Source organism: Poecilia mexicana, unplaced genomic scaffold (genome assembly GCF_051168715.1).
Source record: "Poecilia mexicana isolate PSO_F unplaced genomic scaffold, ASM5116871v1 scaffold_12, whole genome shotgun sequence".
Lineage (NCBI taxonomy): Eukaryota > Metazoa > Chordata > Actinopteri > Cyprinodontiformes > Poeciliidae > Poecilia > Poecilia mexicana.
In genome coordinates, this window is record NW_028263381.1 from 27,567,811 (window position 1) to 27,587,684 (window position 19,874).

The 19,874-nt window shown below is 46.4% G+C and overlaps 2 protein-coding genes across 4 annotated transcripts; one reads left to right on the plus strand and one right to left on the minus strand.

The window, feature by feature from the left end:
* The first annotated feature begins 2,963 nt into the window (after positions 1–2,963).
* Positions 2,964–10,282, plus strand: LOC106909112 (polypyrimidine tract-binding protein 3-like). Of its 3 annotated transcripts, none has more exons than XM_088011265.1 (14): positions 2,964–3,104; positions 3,871–3,934; positions 4,022–4,188; positions 5,994–6,137; positions 6,224–6,376; positions 6,474–6,584; positions 6,666–6,828; positions 6,928–6,987; positions 7,404–7,516; positions 7,594–7,627; positions 7,696–7,788; positions 8,119–8,341; positions 9,861–9,938; positions 10,007–10,282. In XM_088011265.1, exons 1-14 carry the CDS (start codon positions 2,964–2,966, stop codon positions 10,137–10,139), a joined length of 1,677 nt encoding a protein of 558 aa, XP_087867391.1. In that variant the 3' UTR covers positions 10,140–10,282. The 3 variants fall into 3 exon arrangements, with proteins under 3 accessions (XP_087867391.1, XP_087867392.1, XP_087867393.1); XM_088011266.1 differs by having other exon boundaries at positions 6,227–6,376; XM_088011267.1 differs by lacking the exon at positions 2,964–3,104 and adding an exon at positions 3,274–3,617.
* A 1,055-nt stretch (positions 10,283–11,337) lies between these two features.
* Positions 11,338–19,389, minus strand: ugcg (UDP-glucose ceramide glucosyltransferase). The gene is made up of 10 exons (XM_014975422.2): positions 18,953–19,389; positions 17,208–17,352; positions 16,799–16,901; positions 14,489–14,590; positions 14,217–14,329; positions 13,967–14,145; positions 12,760–12,846; positions 12,583–12,690; positions 12,430–12,508; positions 11,338–12,360 (listed from the first exon to the last, which is right to left on the minus strand). Exons 1-10 carry the CDS (start codon positions 19,048–19,050, stop codon positions 12,190–12,192), a joined length of 1,185 nt encoding a protein of 394 aa, XP_014830908.1. The 5' UTR covers positions 19,051–19,389; the 3' UTR covers positions 11,338–12,189.
* Between the last annotated feature and the right edge of the window lie 485 nt (positions 19,390–19,874).

Genomic DNA, 19,874 nt, shown 5'->3' on the forward strand with positions numbered 1-19,874 from the left:
TCAACAAAGATCTTCTCTGAACAAGATGCTTCTTCTTCTTGATTTTACTCATATAAATACATGTACACACACATATACAAATATACATACTTATACATAACTTTGTAATCTACCCATCTATATCATACATGCATTCACAAACACACCTACTATAATCAATTTCTATTAAATAATTTAGTTTTCTTTAAAAATTGAATAACTATTTGATGAAATTCTTCCTCAAAATATCTAATAAATTAACATTTTCCTTTATACTTTCAAACTCTCTACTTCTCTTCTGTCTTTTTCATATTTATGACATTCTAACATAACATGTTCTATTGTTTCATATTTTTCACAATGATCACATTTGCCTTTATTGTGCTTTGAATTTTAAAGCGTGTATAATTAAGTCCTGTATGTCCAAATCTTTCCTCCTTTCTATTTCTTCTTTCTCCTACAATCTTCTGAATTTTATAAAACCATCTTCCTGTTTTTTCTTCATCCCACCTTTTTAGCCAAACTTTCATCAGTTTCTCTTTCCTTCAGATTTGCTTGTTTTAACTGTAAAGTTAACAGGATTCTGAATCTCTGCCATCTCATCTCCAATTTGTGCTGGAACACAAATAGAACTATCAAACCCTGTTTTGTATTCTGAATAATTAAATATTTCTAATAAAATCTCCACCCTTCTATCTGAATGATTATATTTTAAACTTAATAATGCAGAGCTTGAATCTGAACATATTATTGTTTTTAATGGTTTTATATCTTCTATCATTGTAAAGCTAATAATATAGCCAACATTTCTCCTGTATACTGATAATCATCTGTAATTCATTTTCCTATTTTTATATTCAATTCTGGTTCTATAAACTCTATTCCTATTTTCCCAGTTATTTTTGATGCATCTGTGTAGATTTGAACATATTGATAATAATTGTTTAAATATAACTGCACTGAATAACTTTGTGATTTATCTGGTTTCTTTTCCATTGCTGACATTTCTACTGTTGCTTCTGGTAGAATCCAGGATGGTCCAGGTGAAGTTGGTGTTTGACTCATTTCTAAACTATTCATTTTAAATTCTTTTATTTCATTTCCATTCAAAGCTCCTCGTTTCTTTCTTTTCTTTTTCCCAACATGGATTTAAAATTTCCAGGGTTGGAGGATCAAAGTTATTTCCTTGCTAATTTAACCAATAACTGATTTCTAGTTTTGTTCTTGGTAACTCTAACGGCTTTTCTCCCGTTTCTATTGCTGCTGTTGGTGAGGTTTTAAATGCTCCAGTTCATAATCTCAGAGCCTGATGTTGGATAAAGTCCCATTTAACCAGATGTGTTTTAGCTGCTGAACCAAAAACCAAAGTCTAGTTGATCTCATTCCTGTGTAAATCTGTTTTATTGTCTCTCTGCTCCCCAGTCACTGCCAGCCAAGCATCTCAAAATATTCAACATTTTCTTACATTTATCAACAACTTCTTGAAAATGTTTATTCCATTTGAACTTTTCATCAAACCAGCCCTGAACATTTTACTTTACCTGCTCTAATTCTTGGTTATAAGATTTTAGTTTTATTCCTTGTTCATTTTTTTCGGAGTAAATATCATTACTTTCGTTTTATCAACTGAAAACTTAAATCCCCATTTTTCTATTTCAATAATAACCTCTTGTAATTTTTTAATAAAATCTACATTCTCGCTCTTTTCCAAACATCTGCAGAAAGTGAACAACCCATTTCTTTTCCAGTATCTTTAAATACATCATTGATCATAACTGAGAACAATAATCATACTCCCTTCTATTTTGTACTAAATATTTTCCTCAGATTACTTCACTGATTCTTTTCCAATCTGTTAAAAAATCTTTAATCCATTTAAATATTTTCCCTTTAATATGCAACTTGTATAATTTAATTAATAAGCCTCATCATATGTTTTCTCTGTATTAATAAATAATGCCACTACCTTCATTTATTTTCTTGAACTCTTCTGATTTCATGCTCCAGATGTAACGTTGGATCATTATTACTTCTCCATAATATTTACACTTTATTATTTAAATAATATACTAGCCTATTATTAATCATGTTTCCATTAATTTATATAGATTTGATGTTAAAGCTCTTGGTTTGTAGTTTTCTGGGTTTGTTTTATGTTTTCCTGGTTTAGTTGTTGGTAATATAATATTAAACTCAGTCAACCTGCCTCTGGTTCTTCCCTGAGCTGCAGCTTTAAAGCCCAGCTGTGATGAGACGATTCCTGATGAAACAGCAAAACTTCAACACATTTTTACTCAAGTTAAAGTTAACAGTCAAAATGATCCAATCCGAGAAATTACCTGGCAACTGGTCACTAGATCTGATTTAAAGCTGAAAATGGTTTAATCATCCATCCATCCATCCATCCAAATTATTTTAATTAACTTATGATTTTTTATGGTTTTTAGTCAATTTAATTTCAAAACGTATAATTGTATCCATTTTATTTCTTATCTGTTTTTGCCTGTAAATTATACAATTAGTTTTTTATAGCTTGTGTTGAATTTTATCTTTTTCTTTCAAAATTATGTTCTTGTTTAGCTTCAAATTTCTCTTCCTTAATATACTTTTGCTGCTTCAGTTTTTATTTTGTTTTTAATCTTTATGTGAAATATTTCTTAAATACAATTTTAGTGCATTTTTTATATATATCTCAATGTGAAGTTGATCGTTTTGTTTAAAAAATGCTCGTTTTTTTCATTAATTTTTTATCTTTGTTTTCTATACAGTACATTTCAATAAAATGTAATTTTGTTTAGAAAATATTTTATAGGAATTATAATTTAGTTTTTATTGTTCTTTTCTCCCAGTATGTTGATTAATATGTTAACCTCAATGTTGTCTTTTCATTAAGATTTAATGTGCTTCTTTATTTAAATAGATATCTTGCATTTTTCTGGTCTTTATTCTTTATTCTTGATACTGAGGCGTGTCCACCCGCCGCCATGTTGTCCAGTGACGTCACCAACCAGGAAGTGAGCTCGCGGGTCTCTGTGGCAGCGGCTGAGGCTCGCGGACCAAAACAGCTCTTCTTCCTCCTCCTCATCATCATCATCCTCTGCCTCCTCCTCTCGGACCATGGACCGGTGAGAACAGGGCCCGTCCCGAACCTTCCCGAACCTTTCCGAACCCCGCGTCTCGTGCTTCCCGCTGGCTGAACCCCCACCTGCAGCCCCCCTCCCCCTCCTGGTTCCGCTGTTGTTTACCTGCTGTTGTTTACCTGGCCCTGCTGGCGCTCGCGCTCCTTTCTCGGTTCGGAGTTCGGTGAACAAACAGTGTTGGGTTGACTGGCTTAAAATCTCGCGATGCTTCGCCCTCAGATGACACTATAGATGTAACTGGAGCTCTGGTTTGACTGGGTTCCAGTCAAACCAGTTTGAACCAGTTAGACAGAAAACATCCGGGTCCTGGAGGTTTCTGATCTGACTAGGTTCATAACCCTTAGCTGGTTCCGGTTCCGGTTCGGACCTGACTGTCAAAGAACGTTCTCCAAGGACCACAGAACTGAACCGGAACCTCTCTGTGGGTCTGCTCGTTAATAGGCAGCAGGTGAATAAAGTGGTTCCGACCCGTGTGGGCGGAGTCTCCGTCTCGACCAGGTGAGCTGTTACAGGAAGCGTGGCCGGTTCTGGTTCTGAAGGTTCAGTTAGGTCTCAGTCACCTGGTCAAAGTGGGTCCAAACCCACTGCTGCCGGTTCTGAGGAGCCGAACCAGAGAGGAACTGGATCCTCATCGACCCACCTGAGTCTGGTCCAGGAAGCAGGATTACCTGACTGATCAGAACCCGATCAGAGTCTGACTGAAGGTCTCCTGCTGATGCAGTCAATGACTCACCTGTATGTTTACCTGCAGGAGTCAACGCTCAGATCACCTGTTGGTTGCTGTGAGAACATGAGCTCCGCCCACCTGTCCACAGGTGAGTCGTCCATCTTCAGCCTCCTTCTGTCCTCTGGGATACTGTCTTCACCTTCAGGTGTCTCCTCACGTGTTACTTTGTTTCCAGTGGATGGCACTGATAGGTTGTGTGTTTCTGAGCGTGCTCAGTGCGTCCCTTCTCCAGTGCTGCACCTGCGGCAGCTACCTGCTGACACCTCTGAACAGGAAGTGGTCGACCTGGCACTTCCCTTCGGCAGAGTCTCCAAACTGATCACACTGAGGACCAAAAACCAGGTAACTGGTCCCATTAGAGCCAAAACCAGGTAATTGGTCCCATTAGAGCCAAAACCAGGTAATTGGTCCCATTAGAGCCAAAACCAGGTAATTGGTCCCACTGGACCCAAAACCAGGTAACTGGTCCCATTAGAGCCAAAACCAGGTAACTGGTCCCATTAGAGCCAAAACCAGGTAATTGGTCCCATTAGAGCCAAAACCAGGTAACTGGTCCCATTAGAGCCAAAACCAGGTAATTGGTCCCATTAGAGCCAAAACCAGGTAATTGGTCCCATTAGAGCCAAAACCAGGTAACTGGTCCCACTGGACCCAAAACCAGGTAACTGGTCCCATTAGAGCCAAAACCAGGTAATTGGTCCCATTAGAGCCAAAACCAGGTAACTGGTCCCACTGGACCCAAAACCAGGTAACTGGTCCCATTAGAGCCAAAACCAGGTAACTGGTCCCATTAGAGCCTAAACCAGGTAACTGGTCCCACTGGACCCAAAACCAGGTAACTGGTCCCATTAGAGCCTAAACCAGGTAACTGGTCCCATTAGAGCCTAAACCAGGTAACTGGTCCCATTAGAGCCAAAACCAGGTAACTGGTCCCATTAGAGCCAAACCCAGATAACTGGTCCCATTAGAGCCAAACCCAGATAACTGGTCCCATTAGAGCCAAAACCAGGTAACTGGTCCCACTGGACCCAAAACCAGGTAACTGGTCCCATTAGAGCCAAAACCAGGTAACTGGTCCCACTGGACCCAAAACCAGGTAACTGGTCCCACTGGACCCAAAACCAGGTAACTGGTCCCATTAGATCCAAAACCAGGTAACTGGTCCCATTAGAGCCAAAACCAGGTAACTGGTCCCACTGGACCCAAAACCAGGTAACTGGTCCCATTAGAGCCAAAACCAGGTAACTGGTCCCATTAGAGCCAAAACCAGGTAACTGGTCCCACTGGACCCAAAACCAGGTAACTGGTCCCATTAGAGCCAAAACCAGGTAATTGGTCCCATTAGAGCCAAAACCAGGTAATTGGTCCCATTAGAGCCAAAACCAGGTAACTGGTCCCATTAGAGCCAAAACCAGGTAACTGGTCCCACTGGACCCAAAACCAGGTAACTGGTCCCATTAGAGCCAAAACCAGGTAACTGGTCCCATTAGATCCAAAACCAGGTAACTGGTCCCACTGGACCCAAAACCAGGTAACTGGTCCCATTAGAGCCAAAACCAGGTAATTGGTCCCATTAGAGCCAAAACCAGGTAACTGGTCCCATTAGAGCCAAAACCAGGTAACTGGTCCCATTAGAGCCTAAACCAGGTAACTGGTCCCATTAGATCCAAAACCAGGTAACTGGTCCCACTGGACCCAAAACCAGGTAACTGGTCCCATTAGAGCCAAAACCAGGTAACTGGTCCCACTGGACCCAAAACCAGGTAACTGGTCCCATTAGAGCCAAAACCAGGTAATTGGTCCCATTAGAGCCAAAACCAGGTAACTGGTCCCATTAGAGCCAAAACCAGGTAACTGGTCCCATTAGAGCCTAAACCAGGTAACTGGTCCCATTAGAGCCAAAACCAGGTAACTGGTCCCATTAGAGCCTAAACCAGGTAACTGGTCCCATTAGAGCCAAAACCAGGTAACTGGTCCCATTAGAGCCTAAACCAGGTAACTGGTCCCATTAGAGCCAAAACCAGGTAACTGGTCCCATTAGATCCGTCCTGTTTTTACTGAAGGATTGTAAAAAATAATAATAATAATAATAATAATTGATCTGGTTTTGGATCCATTGATAAATCTTTTTTTATCCGTTTTTTCAGGCGTTCCTTGAGATGGCGTCTGAGGAAGCAGCCGTTACCATGGTGAACTACTACGCCTCAGCCCCACCCACCATCAGGAACCAGCCCGTCTTCATTCAGTACTCCACCCACAGAGAGCTGAAAACAGACAATCTGACCAATCAGGTGAAGAGGAGCGTCTTAGGCCCCGCCCACTGTATTGTGAGCAACAGAGTGGGCGGAGCCTCAGCTAGTAATCTGTCTCCATACAGCAGAGGGCGCTGCAGGCCATCAGCACGGCAGCAGTGCATTCTGGGAGCCTGGCATCGTCAGAGGGGCGGGGCTTAATCCCGGCGCCCAGCGCGGTTCTGAGGATCATCGTGGAGAACCTGTTCTACCCAGTGACCCTGGAGGTCCTGCAGCAGGTCGACAGGCTGCTCCGCTGTTACAGTTGGCCTGGTTGACTGGTTGTTTGTTTGTTTAATTATGTTTTTATTTGTTTGTTTTTGTTCTGCTGCTCAGATCTTCAGTAAATTCGGCTCCGTCCTGAAGATCATCACCTTCACCAGGAACAACCAGTTCCAGGCTCTGCTGCAGTTCAGCGACGCCGTCCACGCTCAACACGCCAAGGCGGTAAGTCGCACTCACACTGACGCATGTAGAGCGGGCGGCCTGCAGAGGGCGCCGCCCACCAACCAGCTTGCTGTGTTTCAGTCTCTGGACGGCCAGAACATCTACAACGGCTGCTGCACGCTGCGCATCGACTTCTCCAAACTGAGCGCGCTCAACGTCAAATACAACAATGACAAGAGCCGCGACTTCACCAGAGCCGACCTGCCGAGTGGAGAGCTGGACCCGGCTGGCGCCGCCGCCTTTGGTGGGTGGAGCCTGCCGCACTTCCCTGCCCGGCCAGCAGGCGTCCGCTCTGGCTGACTGTCTGTGGGCGGGGCTTCTGCTCCACCTGTGTGTGTTTCAGGTGTAGCTCTGCCACCATATGGAGCCGCAGCGTTCCCGCCCTCCTTCCACCAGCACACGGGTGAGTCACATGACCTGCAGGTGGGCGGGGCATCGATCACCTGCAATCAGACACTATGACATCACTCAGGGTATTCAAGCAGTTAGCTGCAGTTTGTTGTTTGAGCCACTAGATGTCACTGCACTCCAAACAGTTTATATTATTACAGTAAATCAAAACGATTTCATAGAAGTTTTTAAATGTGTAAAAACTTCAAAAGATTTTCTGTCAATTTAAACATGATCAGAAGGTAATTCCATTTCATTTATTCTGATTTTAATTTCATAATCACTGGGAGAAATTTCTTTATTAATGTCTGATGTGAAAGTAATTCAAGTAAAGAATATTGTTTAATTCCAAACTCAGTTAGTTGGTGAATGTCTGACCCTGCTCCACCAGGGGGCGCCACCAGGTTACTGTCTCACCTGTGCCCCCAGGTCTCCCCGTGGCGGCCGTCCCCGGCTCGCTGATGTCCCCTCCTCGCATGGCGCTGCAGGTGGCGCCCCCTGCGGGCTACTCAGTGCTGCTGGTGTCCAACCTGGACCCGGAGGTGAGAGGTCACGCGGTAACGCAGCAGCTAACCAATGGCAGCGCAGTGCTCTGACCTACGTGTGTTTGTGTCCACAGAGAGTTTCCCCCCACTGCCTCTTCATCCTGTTTGGTGAGACTGGCTGCCGTCATTCCGGCTGCGCCCAGCAGGGGGAGCCTGACCTGCGATCTGTGTTTCAGGAGTTTACGGCGACGTCCAGCGAGTCAAGATCCTGTTCAACAAGAAGGAGAACGCGCTCGTCCAGATGAGCGACGCCACGCAGGCGCAGCTCGGTCAGAATCAGCTCTAATAAAATATATTTATTGTCTCTAAAATTCAGTTGTGTTTTCATAACCGGATCCTGGTTGTTTTATTGAGTGACACGGTTTGTCTTTAAATGGACGATTTATTCTGACGAGAACAGAACAATTACATTTGTGAAATAGTTTTCCTTTCTATATTTGTCCTAAATATATTTAATAGTTTTATTATTTTAATTGTGTAAATATTTTTAAGTTTAATTTCTTTTATTTGAATTTTTTCAACATATTATAATCATAAAGATTTATTTATTTCTTATATTTGTGGATGATATTCAGGTTTTTATATTGTTCTCTCTGCAGCGATGAGCCACCTGAACGGCCAGCGTCTCCATGGAAACGTGATCCGGGTGACCCTGTCCAAGCACCCGGTGGTGCAGCTGCCGCGCGGGGGGGCGGGGCCAGAGGAGCAGACGCTGACGCAGGACTTCTCAGGCTCCGCCCTCCACCGCTTCAAGAAGCCCGGCTCCAAGAACTTCAACAACATCTTCCCTCCGTCAGCGACGCTGCACCTGTCCAACATCCCGTAAGGCCCCGCCCACTTCCTGTCTGCTGGGCCCCGCCCACTTCCTGTCTGATGTCTGTTGTCTCGTCCTCACAGTGTGTGTGTTTGGTGCATTGTCAGGACCGTCTTCCTGTGTGTGTGTGTGTGTGTGTGTGTGTGTGTTTGGTGCATTGTCAGGACCGTCTTCCTGTGTGTGTGTGTGTGTGTGTGTGTGTGTGTTTGGTGCATTGTCAGGACCGTCTTCCTGTGTGTGTGTGTGTGTGTGTGTGTGTGTGTGTGTGTGTGTTTGGTGCATTGTCAGGACCGTCTTCCTGTGTGTGTGTGTGTGTGTGTGTGTGTGTGTGTGTGTGTGTTTGGTGCATTGTCAGGACTGTCTTCCTGTGTGTGTGTGTGTGTGTGTGTGTGTGTGTGTGTTTGGTGCATTGTCAGGACCGTCTTCCTGTGTGTGTGTGTGTGTGTGTGTGTGTGTGTGTGTTTGGTGCATTGTCAGAACCGTCTTCCTGTGTGTGTGTGTGTGTGTGTGTGTGTGTTTGGTGCATTGTCAGGACTGTCTTCCTGTGTGTGTGTGTGTGTGTGTGTGTGTGTTTGGTGCATTGTCAGGACCGTCTTCCTGTGTGTGTGTGTGTGTGTGTGTGTGTGTGTTTGGTGCATTGTCAGGACTGTCTTCCTGTGTGTGTGTGTGTGTGTGTGTTTGGTGCATTGTCAGGACCGTCTTCCTGTGTGTGTGTGTGTGTGTGTGTGTGTGTGTGTGTGTTTGGTGCATTGTCAGGACTGTCTTCCTGTGTGTGTGTGTGTGTGTGTGTGTGTGTGTGTGTGTGTGTGTGTTTGGTGCATTGTCAGGACTGTCTTCCTGTGTGTGTGTGTGTGTGTGTGTGTGTGTGTGTGTGTGTGTGTGTTTGGTGCATTGTCAGGACTGTCTTCCTGTGTGTGTGTGTGTGTGTGTGTGTGTGTGTGTGTGTGTGTGTGTTTTTGGTGCATTGTCAGGACTGTCTTCCTGTGTGTGTGTGTGTGTGTGTGTGTTTGGTGCATTGTCAGGACTGTCTTCCTGTGTGTGTGTGTGTGTGTGTGTGTGTGTGTGTGTGTGTGTGTGTGTGTGTGTGTGTGTGTGTGTTTGGTGCATTGTCAGGACCGTCTTCCTGTGTGTGTGTGTGTGTGTGTGTGTGTTTTTGGTGCATTGTCAGGACCGTCTTCCTGTGTGTGTGTGTGTGTGTGTGTGTGTGTTTTTGGTGCATTGTCAGGACTGTCTTCCTGTGTGTGTGTGTGTGTGTGTTTGGTGCATTGTCAGGACTGTCTTCCTGTGTGTGTGTGTGTGTGTGTTTGGTGCATTGTCAGGACTGTCTTCCTGTGTGTGTGTGTGTGTGTTTGGTGCATTGTCAGGACTGTCTTCCTGTGTGTGTGTGTGTGTGTGTTTGGTGCATTGTCAGGACTGTCTTCCTGTGTGTGTGTGTGTGTGTTTGGTGCATTGTCAGGACTGTCTTCCTGTGTGTGTGTGTGTGTGTGTTTGGTGCATTGTCAGGACTGTCTTCCTGTGTGTGTCCAGGTCGTCGGTGGGCGAAGACGCCCTGAAGGACCTGTTCTCCTCCAGAGGTTTCGCTGTCAAGGCCTTCAAGTTCTTCCAGTACGTACAGCTTCAAGTCTTCCTGTGTCTTGTTCATGAGAGGTGATGTCACTTCCTGTGATCCCCAGGAAGGACAGAAAGATGGCGCTGCTGCAGCTGGCGTCGGTGGAGGAGGCGGTGGAGGCGCTGATCGCCCTCCACGACCAGCAGCTGGACCACAACCAGCACCTCCGCGTCTCCTTCTCCAAGTCCACCATCTGACCCCGCCCCCGCAGCCCAGCGGCCAATCGGACGGCAGGGCCTCCCCGCTGCCCGCGCTGAGGGGGGCGGACCGGCGGCCGGGCCGGGCCTTGTCGCCATGGTTACGGATGTTTCTGAGCACATTCCTGAGCGGCAGCAGCGGAGCATTGTGGGTAATGGAGTCAGGACCAGGAGAGCCGGAAACTCGTGCAGATGTTTTGGTTCCTGCTGAAACCTTTCAACTGAAACTGTTTTATTTGAACTCTTCATCGTCGTCCTGCTGCTGTCTGACCATCATCATCATCATTTTATTATTCCTGCTGTGGATGTTCGGGCTCTCCGTCTTTTGTGCCTTATTTTTCAGATTTTCTTACGGCCTGTAGGGGGCGCTTTGTGTGACTGTCTGGTGTGTTTCTGCTGTTCTGGGAGGTTTTTAACGTCGGCTCTATTTATACTGTATAACGTGATGCTGTTGAAGCCCCGCCCACTTGTGTGTGTGTGTGTGTGTGTGCGAGGTCACATGTTGAAACCTGAGCAACGATCCATCTGCCCGGCTCAGGGGTCAAAGGTCAGCACCACTTCCATGTCTGGAGGGATTAAACCAAGTCAACGTTTCTGTGCCTTAATTCAGGCAACCTGTTCCCATTATGACATCACTTCTTCTCAGGTTCTGGTCAGGCCCGGTGAGACCCGAACCGGACTGAAGAACTTTCCAATTGCTTCTTATTAATCTCAGATTTATTTCCTGCGGAGACCAAAACACTAAAAGTTGTTAAATGTGGAGAAACGGGAAGTTCACCAATAATAAATCTGCTTTAATGAACCAGGAACTAAATAGAAATATGAGGCTACATGGAGGTAAAACAGGTTTTATCACTTTCTTCACTGTAATATGACCTAAATAATCTGGATTATCATAATCCATTTTACCATCTGGTTCTGAATCAAGCTCAGTTTTAATACGAATAAAAACTGATGTTCTGTCATGGATAAAAATAATTTGTAAAAGAAAATATTTACAGATATAGATGTGAAAATGATATTTTGTGGCCTCCTGAAATTATTTTATTCAATTCATAATTTCACTACTGTTTAATCTGTCTCAGCCTGCTGGGCTTTTATTTTGAAACTTTGTGAATGCATCTGGTGAATGTGACATCATTGTGGGCGGGGCCTTGTTGCATGATGGGGGGCGGGTCAGTCTGGACTCCAACACAAAGTTTGTTAAATCTTTATTTATTCCGAAGGTGTGACAGGAAGTTGGAGCATGAATAAATAAATAAACCTTACAACCAATGGCTGCCGTGCATCTGTCAAAGTCCCGCCCACAGCCTCTCCCATTGGCCAATCACAGCGTGATTGCTGACTGGAAACGGATTATTGTCCTGGTCCGTGATTGGTCCGTTTACAGCAGGCGTTTTTAACAATGAAAAACAAAATATACAAAAATACTCAAACATTCAGACGGGGTTCATCCGACAGCTGATGATGTCATCACCAAACGCCCGAGGCTCAGCACGCACACACACACACAGCATGACGGACTGCAGCTGCAGAGAAATGTGTCGCCTTTCCGTGTTTTGGTCCGGTTCTGTTGAAATGTTTGGACCTTCAGAATAAAGGAATCATTTAATTAACAGAGCAGCTGGCCTCTGATTGGTCGACTGCTCGTTAGGAGCCGGGCGTAACTTCTCCAAGTAACTCAATTTTTTTCTCAGACCCATAAGCCACATAACCACCAGGAGGCGCTGTAAATCACATCAGTCGATTAGAAGTGCATCAGATTTCCTGTGGATTTCAAAGTAAAAGTCTTGTAGCTGCTCTGATTTCCTGGAAGTTAAAAGCAGTGAGGACCAATGAGAAGTCAGAGTGGCTGGTACTCTGTCCTGATTGGCTGATCAGAGCTCAGGTGTGTTGTTCTTCGGTGCTGCGCTGTGATTGACTCGTTTTATTTTTAGCACCAACAGAAACATAAATAGTTAAAAAAACACACACACACACACTGCGCCTCATATAAAACCATCAGTCTCTGCCGCCTCTGTAACAGGCGGGCGGCTGGTAACCATGGTAACTACACATCCAGGATCTCCTCGGCAGTGCCGCCGCAGCGGAGCCGGTACCGACCCGTTCTCCAGCTGATGGTGGGGTCCCACAACGCCGACAGGAAGATCTGCACCGACATGGACTCCCTGATGAACCACGCCACGGCGAAGTCCAGCTTGGAGAAGCTCAGGGCGCCGCCCTGCAGGGAAGGTCATCAGTCAGCCAGCCCATCACAACGCCAACACTCACCCTTTGACCTTTGTCCCACCTGGACTCCTGTCAGCTGTATGTAGTCGGCGATGAACCAGGCGAGGCAGTGACACATGAAGAAGACCATCATGTCCCACCTGCAGCACATAGACCAATCAGAAAAGAGAGCCTCCAGCCGCAACTCCAAGCCCCGCCCCGAGATTGGCCGTACCTGAAGACGTGGTGTGCGGCCCAGCCGATGATGAGGCTGGCCAGGAAGCACTCAGAGACGGGCTCCAGGACGGTGGCGGGAACCATGTTGATGCGCAGCTTGGTCCACCTGGTTCAGAAAATTTATTAACACGCCGCTACGGACACGCAGCCAATCAGGCGCCGGCCTGCCGCTCACCTGATCATACGGGACTGGAACTGTCCAATGGAGTAGGAGCCGGAGTTCTGCAGCGCCACCTGCGTCGCCATGGAGAACTTCCATCCTCTGAGGAGGAAGCAAGAGGAGGGCTGAAGCGCGTGCTAATATCAACGTTCTAATGCCGACATGCTAATATCAACGTTCTAATGCCGACATGCTAATATCAACGTTCTAATGCCGACATGCTAATATCAACGTTCTAATGCCGACATGCTAATATCAACGTTCTAATGCCGACATGCTAATATCAACGTTCTAATGCCGACATGCTAATATCAACGTTCTAATGCCGACATGCTAATATCAACGTTCTAATGCCGACATGCTAATAACGTTCTAATGCCGACATGCTAATATCAACGTTCTAATGCCGACATGCTAATATCAACGTTCTAATGCCGACATGCTAATATCAACGTTCTAATGCCGACATGCTAATAACGTTCTAATGCCGACATGCTAATATCAACGTTCTAATGCCGACATGCTAATATCAACGTTCTAATGCCGACATGCTAATATCAACGTTCTAATGCCAATATGCTAATGTTAACATGCTAATGCCAACATGCTAATAACAACGTTCTAATGCCGACATGCTAATAACGTTCTAATGCCGACATGCTAATATCAACGTTCTAATGCCGACATGCTAATAACGTTCTAATGCCGACATTCTAATATCAACGTTCTAATGCCAACATTAGCATGTTGCTAATAATGGTCTAATGCCAACATGTTAACGTTCTAATGCGAATATGCTAATGTTAACATGCTAATGCCAACATGCTAATAATGTTCTAATGCCAACATGCTAATAACGTTCTAATGCCAACATGCTAATCACATTCTAATGCCGACATTCTAATATCAACGTTCTAATGCCAACATTAGCATGTTGCTAATAATGTTCTAATGCCAACATGTTAACGTTCTAATGCCGACATTCTAATATCAACGTTCTAATGCCAATATGCTAATGTTAACATGCTAATGCCAACATGCTAATAATGTTCTAATGCCAACATGCTAATATCAACGTTCTAATGCCAACATTAGCATGTTGCTAATAATGTTCTAATGCCAACATGTTAACGTTCTAATGCGAATATGCTAATGCCAATATGCTAATGTGCCAATGGTAACATGCCACTGCTAACATGCTAATGCTAACCCCAGTGCTAACCTGTCGGCGATGGCCTTGGCCATGAAGTAATCCTCAGCGATGTACTGGGCGAAGGCCACCAGCCCCCCCGCCTGGTCCAGAACGTCCTTCCGCATCAGACACGACATTCCCGTCACGCATTTGATCCCCGTCACGTTGGCCGAGATGTAGGAGCGGGGGTGAGACGTCCCAAAGTACACCTGCGCACAGGAGGGCGGCGGTCAGTGCTGGGCCTCGCTGCTCGGCCCGACCTCTGACCCTGTGACCTCACCTGCTCCAGTGTGGCGGCGAAGCCTTGACGGTCGGCGACATACGGCAGCCCGTGGACCAGACCCACCTTCTCCGTCATCTGATTGGTTAGGTCGGTCAGAGTGTCAGGTTTCACTGTGGGACACAAGGGGGCGGAGTCACAAGCTGCTGGAGGCGGAGCCTGACCCACACCTGGACCCAGCCGGGTCCGACCACCATGTCTCCAACAGAACATCAGAATGTTCTGCTCAGACTCCACACAGAGAGCCTCTCTCAGGTGGTTCTGGTTCTGACCTCGGATCCCGCTGTCACAGATCCACACCAGTCCGTACTTTGCTGCTTCGTATCCAGGCATCAGGTTGTTGATCTTGGGGTTGATCCCGACCTTCTTCCCACCTGAGGAAGAGCGAAGGACGATGAGGGCAGAGAAAGGAAACAGGAAGCAGGAAGTCCTTAGCTGTGTCAGAATTCAGGGTCTGCATTATTCACGAATAAAAGACGACAGGAAGAGAAAAGCTGTGAATTTGGACAGGTCTACCCTTCACCCACTGCCCCCACCAGTGACGTGTGGTGAGGTTCAAAGCTGGTGAGGCTCTGACTTAGTCATAATCAGACAATATAGACCACCTGCATGTTATTGTTTTCATAAGGACATTTACGCATGCGGACATCGCCAGAGGGCAAAGAGTCGATTCTTCTTCATGCCGCCCAGAGCCGCCGCCGTACAACAATTCTGATAACTCAGTCAAACTTAGACGTGTAGATATTATTAATGTCCTGCTGTGCTCCACAGCAAAGGGAGAAACTGTTAAAGTACAACTCAAAACCACGTCTTTCTCGCTCTCTGTATCAGCGCAGCTACACACACGCTCGTTGCCATAGCAACTGGCAACAACGCTGCAGAAAACACTGAAATATTTCCCACACAAAGAGCAGAACATTCAGTCTGCTGCAGTGGTTTGGTTTTAGGGTTAATGTTTATTTTGTGATAATTAATAAGTGACTGCTGGAGCATGAGGAAAAAACTAAATGGATTGCTGCACTTGGCTAGCTCCATGGCTAGCTCCATGGCTAGCACCATGGCTAGCACCATGGCTAGCTCCATGGCTAGCTCCATGGCTAGCACCATGGCTAGCACCATGGCTAGCACCATGGCAAGCACCATGGCTAGCACCATGGCTAGCACCATGGCTAGCACCATGGCTAGCACCATGGCTAGCACCATGGCTAGCACCATGGCTAGCTCCATGGCTAACTCCATGGCTAGCACCATGGCTAGCACCATGGCTAGCACCATGGCTAGCTCCATGGCTAGCTCCATGGCTAGCACCATGGCTAGCACCATGGCTAGCTCCATGGCTAGCTCCATGGCTAGCTCCTTGGCTAGCTCCTTGGCTAACTCCATGGCTAGCTCCATGGCTAGCACCATGGCTAGCACCATGGCTAGCTCCATGGCTAGCTCGCTGTCTCTTACTCTGCAGTTGTGGAGTCACAGTGTCTGGGATCATGAGCGCCCCCTGCCATGAGGCCAGAGAACTGCCTGCCTCACCTCCAATCTGCCGTTTCTGATCGATTCTCAGCACATGAATCACGTCACACACAGCTGGTGACAAAAACACTGTACATTATATACATGAGCTAAATTATGGAAATCAGTTGACATATTAAATGTTTTTATCCATTTCATATCGACGTGCAGACAGGAGGAGCATCGAATGGCAGCCAGTGCAGTGAGCCAGAGGTTGATCAGTCCAGGTGAGGCTCAGCTCGCTGCTGCCTCACCTGCTGAGCTTCTGAACACCCAAAATTCAGAGATTTTGAAGAAAAGATAATCAAAGTTGGTTAAGCTAAATGAAAAATACTTTATAGTACAAAGCACAGGGTGAATATAGCAATATAAATGACCTTATCATATATTATTGCTGGGGCTCTGCCTCACCTGCCTCCCCTCACTGGTCCCCGCCCACCTCAGCATAACTCAGCGAAGAAAAAACCAATGGGGCCAAAGTTCGTTTTTTAGTCATGATTTCTGTATCATTCTTTACCTTTACAGTAAAAGATGTTAATAGTAAAAAATAAATCTGTTTGATTCTAAAATGTTCAAACATGTGTTGCACGTTTCTACCAAGGATGAATAGAAGCAAATTATTCATTTTCAAATATAATGCTATCCAGATTGCAGGCAAGACATTACAGTTAAATAAAACTATTGTGTTTGAAGGCTTAACTTTAACCAATCAAACCGATTTGATGAGGAATAAATTAAATATTTGAGTAAACCAAACATTTTACAACTAGATTTTATCTGTCTGAATGTCCCAGTTTCACCAGTTCCACTCACTGGTGAAACTGGGAGTTTTAATAACAATGAACCAGCAACATGAGCGAGGGCAGCTGGCTGTGAGCGCAGCGGCAGCAGACATCCCCACATGGAATTACATTGGAATTACTATGGACCCGCAATGAATCATGGGAAACGGTGGGTACACCGGACCCATCTGGGGACAAGAAGGCCGCGTTTGAACGAGTCTTTGAGTCGGGACAGGCCTCGTCGCTGCGCTTTGACATAACCGGCCTTCATGGAGGCGGAGCCTCTAGACTCACCGATGAACAGCCCAGCGTCGACGTTGGGATACTTTCCTAGCAGCTTCTTGCAGACGTCCACAGCTGGGTCGTCCTGGTCCTGGACACACAGCAGGATCTCGTACTGAAACACACACACACACACACACACCTGAGAACCAGAGCCAGCTCGTTAAGGCTCCTCGTTAAGAAGGACTCCAGCTGGTTCCGTCCAGGAAGTTCTGACGCCGGTTCAGGAACTTCCTCACCAGCAAGAAACAGGAAACACCAAATGCTGACTTCCTGTTAGTTCAGTTTGGAGGAACCATGAACAGTTCAGTTGAAGTCTAAACTGTTCTGAACTGAACTATTTTGTTCAATCCTAAGCAGCCACCTGGTGGTGGGGTGGGGTGAGGTTAGTGTGGGGGTCAGGTGGGGGTCAGGCGCTGACCTTGGGGTAATCCAAGGTGAAGAAGGTCTCCAGGTTGGAGATCAGGTTGGGGTCGACGCCCTTCAGCGGCTTGAGCAGAGAAACGCCCAGGACCTGAGCAAATGGCTGCTTGACCTCTGACCTCTTCCTATGGAGATGGAGACGCCTGGAACACAGAGGTCAGGGGTCAACAATAGGTTTCACATTAACAACACCTGGTCCACAGACATTTTTTTTTTTTTGCTACATATTCCACATTCCTGAGCAGGAACCTTTGTATTCGTGTGTTTCTGGTACGCCTGTAAATCGGACGCACAGCTACAGCCGCTAACAGCAGCTTCTCTCGGTTAGTTTGTGTTTCTAATCGATCTGATTGGACGCTGGAAAACACGACTGCTGTGTTCAAGTTGTGCTAAAAGGAGTTAGCCTAGCTACCAGTGAAGCTATGCTAGCCTGGAATAGCATCTTAATGCTAACATTTACCAGCTAATGCTAATTTCTAAAGAAGCTGAATGAAATGATCAGAACTTGCAGATCAGAACGACATCGGACTGAAAGTCCTGCATGGTTCCAGTCCCACCACTAGCATGCTGTTCAGAACCACCAGAACAGGTTCTACTGGGTCGGTCTGGATCTCAGCCGACAGATGACCTTCAACAGGAAGCTGGATGCTTCACTTCCTCCAGCTGGGGGAGAAGAGCGCCACCTGCTGGAGCCGCCGTTCTCCTTGTGCTCCTGAGGCTTTGTCGACCTCTGACCTCCTTAAACCTTAAAGGAATGTGGAGCCGGGGGGGAAGGGAAGACTGAAACAGCAGGAAGTAATGAAGGAAGTAGTTCTGCCGTGTTGCTCTCTCAGCTTCCTGCAGGTAAACACGTTGCCATGGTGATCAGACCACCTGCTCTGGTGCCTCAGAAACACCTGGTGAAATGTTGCTGTGGGAGGATCTCCAGTAGCAGTCAGTACTGCAACGACTCTAAAGACTCTTCTGACACGCTAACGGCTCAATGACGTCATCAGCTGCTGCTGAGGCTGGAGTAGGGGAAGTGACCCTCCCCCCTTCTCTCTGTATCCATGGAGATACTCAATACCTTGTTGCCATGGATACACATAATAGCAACTGTCTGCAGGTAGAAACTCAGAACAAAACTCCTTCCAGCTGCTCAGCATCCGGAACCAGAGGGGATAATGGGCCAGACATCAACCATTCAGCCTGGATAATAATGAGCTAAAGTCCAGAAAAAGAACCAATCAGAACCACCAGGTTCTCCAGACCAGGTTCGGTCCAGAGGACAACCCACCGTCACCGACTCATCATGACTCTGCTCCGGTAATCTCCACCTCTGCAGTTTTGCGCAATAAGCATCAAATCTGTTCAGAAAGCCCGGCACCGAACCGCAGAATGATGACGTAATAGATGAGTAATTAAGTCTTGATTACAAACTGACACCAACGGCTGAGCAGGAACCAAAACAAACATCTGCTTTTCAAAATGAGGTTCGCTGGTGCTAAGTAGGAAGCTCGCCAAATGTAACCGGAACGAACTGATTTAAGCCCAATCTGAACACCTAACAGAACCGATTTAAGCTCGACTCAGTCCCTGACGCCGCTGGTAGGAGCCACAGATCCCCGGGAGCCCGCCCAGCTTACCGGGCCCGGTGGGGTGGTTCTGACCCGGGTTCGGTAATGAACGCTCAGCAGTCCCCCGAACATTTAATTTATCCGCAGCAGTTACTAGCAGCTAGCTGTTAGCTGAGCGGTTACTCACACATAGATGATGGACATGAAGTGCATGAGCCACAGAACCGCGAACAGAACCAGGCCGAACACCGAGAAGCCCTGCAGGGCCACATCCAGCGGGGCCATGCTGCTCCGGGGCGACGCGGGGTTGGCAGACCGCCTCGGGTCGCTCTGGCTCCGGTCGGACAGCGACCAGCTGACCGGCCTCACAGCGGAAACAACGAGGAGAAGAGGCGGGTGTGTTCAGGCCGGAGATCGGGCCTCCTGCCGGGTACAGGGAACAGGAACCAGTGCGGGGTTTGGAGCTCCACCAGGCGGGGCTCTCAGGCTGCGTATCCGCGGGTCCAAACGGTTCTGGAAGCCCAGGAGATTCCGAGTCCCGGCTCAGTTGGTTTCGGTTGTTTGACAGTCAGCAGACCGACGGTCAGCTGACCAACTGGGGTTGAGACGACGGAAGCTGCCGAAAGGTACGGCGTTTCCGTTTTTCAAAATAAAATGCAGCATTTAATAATAAAAGCGTCTTTTTGATTCTCTGCAGGTCGGTTTGGGTTTAGTTAAATGTGGTTTATTTTATTTTAGCTTAGTTAAGCAGAATTTAGATTAAATTAGCTGAAGTCAGACCTGACCAGGTTACTGTAGTTAGGGTTAAATACAGTTAAATGTATTTATTTTAGTTCTCATCCACATTAACAGAACAAACCTGATTCTGAATCAATAATAATCCAAATATAAATTCTTAGAATTGACAATTATGAATAATTATCTAAAATATACAGTGAATATAACAGAACAGAATAACTTAGAAATTAATAGCTTTATATTTACAGTTACTAACATTAGCTTAAAGCTCACACTGTCTGCCCCAATCAAACATCTGGAGGCCCTGAACGCATCATGGAACAGGTGAGTTTACCTGAGGGCCATGAACGCAACATGGAAACATCGCATCC

Excerpts from the sequence above, each read along its gene's own strand:
- ugcg (XM_014975422.2), bottom strand. The coding sequence starts at position 19,050 with ATGGCCCCGCTGGATGTGGCCCTGCAGGGCTTCTCGGTGTTCGGCCTG. Across the intron at positions 12,847-13,966 it reads GCCAAGGCCATCGCCGACAG|AGGATGGAAGTTCTCCATGG; the intron begins GTTAGCACTGGG and ends CTTCCTCCTCAG. Across the intron at positions 12,361-12,429 it reads TACAGCTGACAGGAGTCCAG|GGCGGCGCCCTGAGCTTCTC; the intron begins GTGGGACAAAGG and ends CCTTCCCTGCAG.
- LOC106909112 (XM_088011265.1), top strand. The coding sequence starts at position 2,964 with ATGTTGTCCAGTGACGTCACCAACCAGGAAGTGAGCTCGCGGGTCTCT. Across the intron at positions 6,377-6,473 it reads CCCTGGAGGTCCTGCAGCAG|ATCTTCAGTAAATTCGGCTC; the intron begins GTCGACAGGCTG and ends TCTGCTGCTCAG. Across the intron at positions 7,517-7,593 it reads TGTCCAACCTGGACCCGGAG|AGAGTTTCCCCCCACTGCCT; the intron begins GTGAGAGGTCAC and ends TTGTGTCCACAG.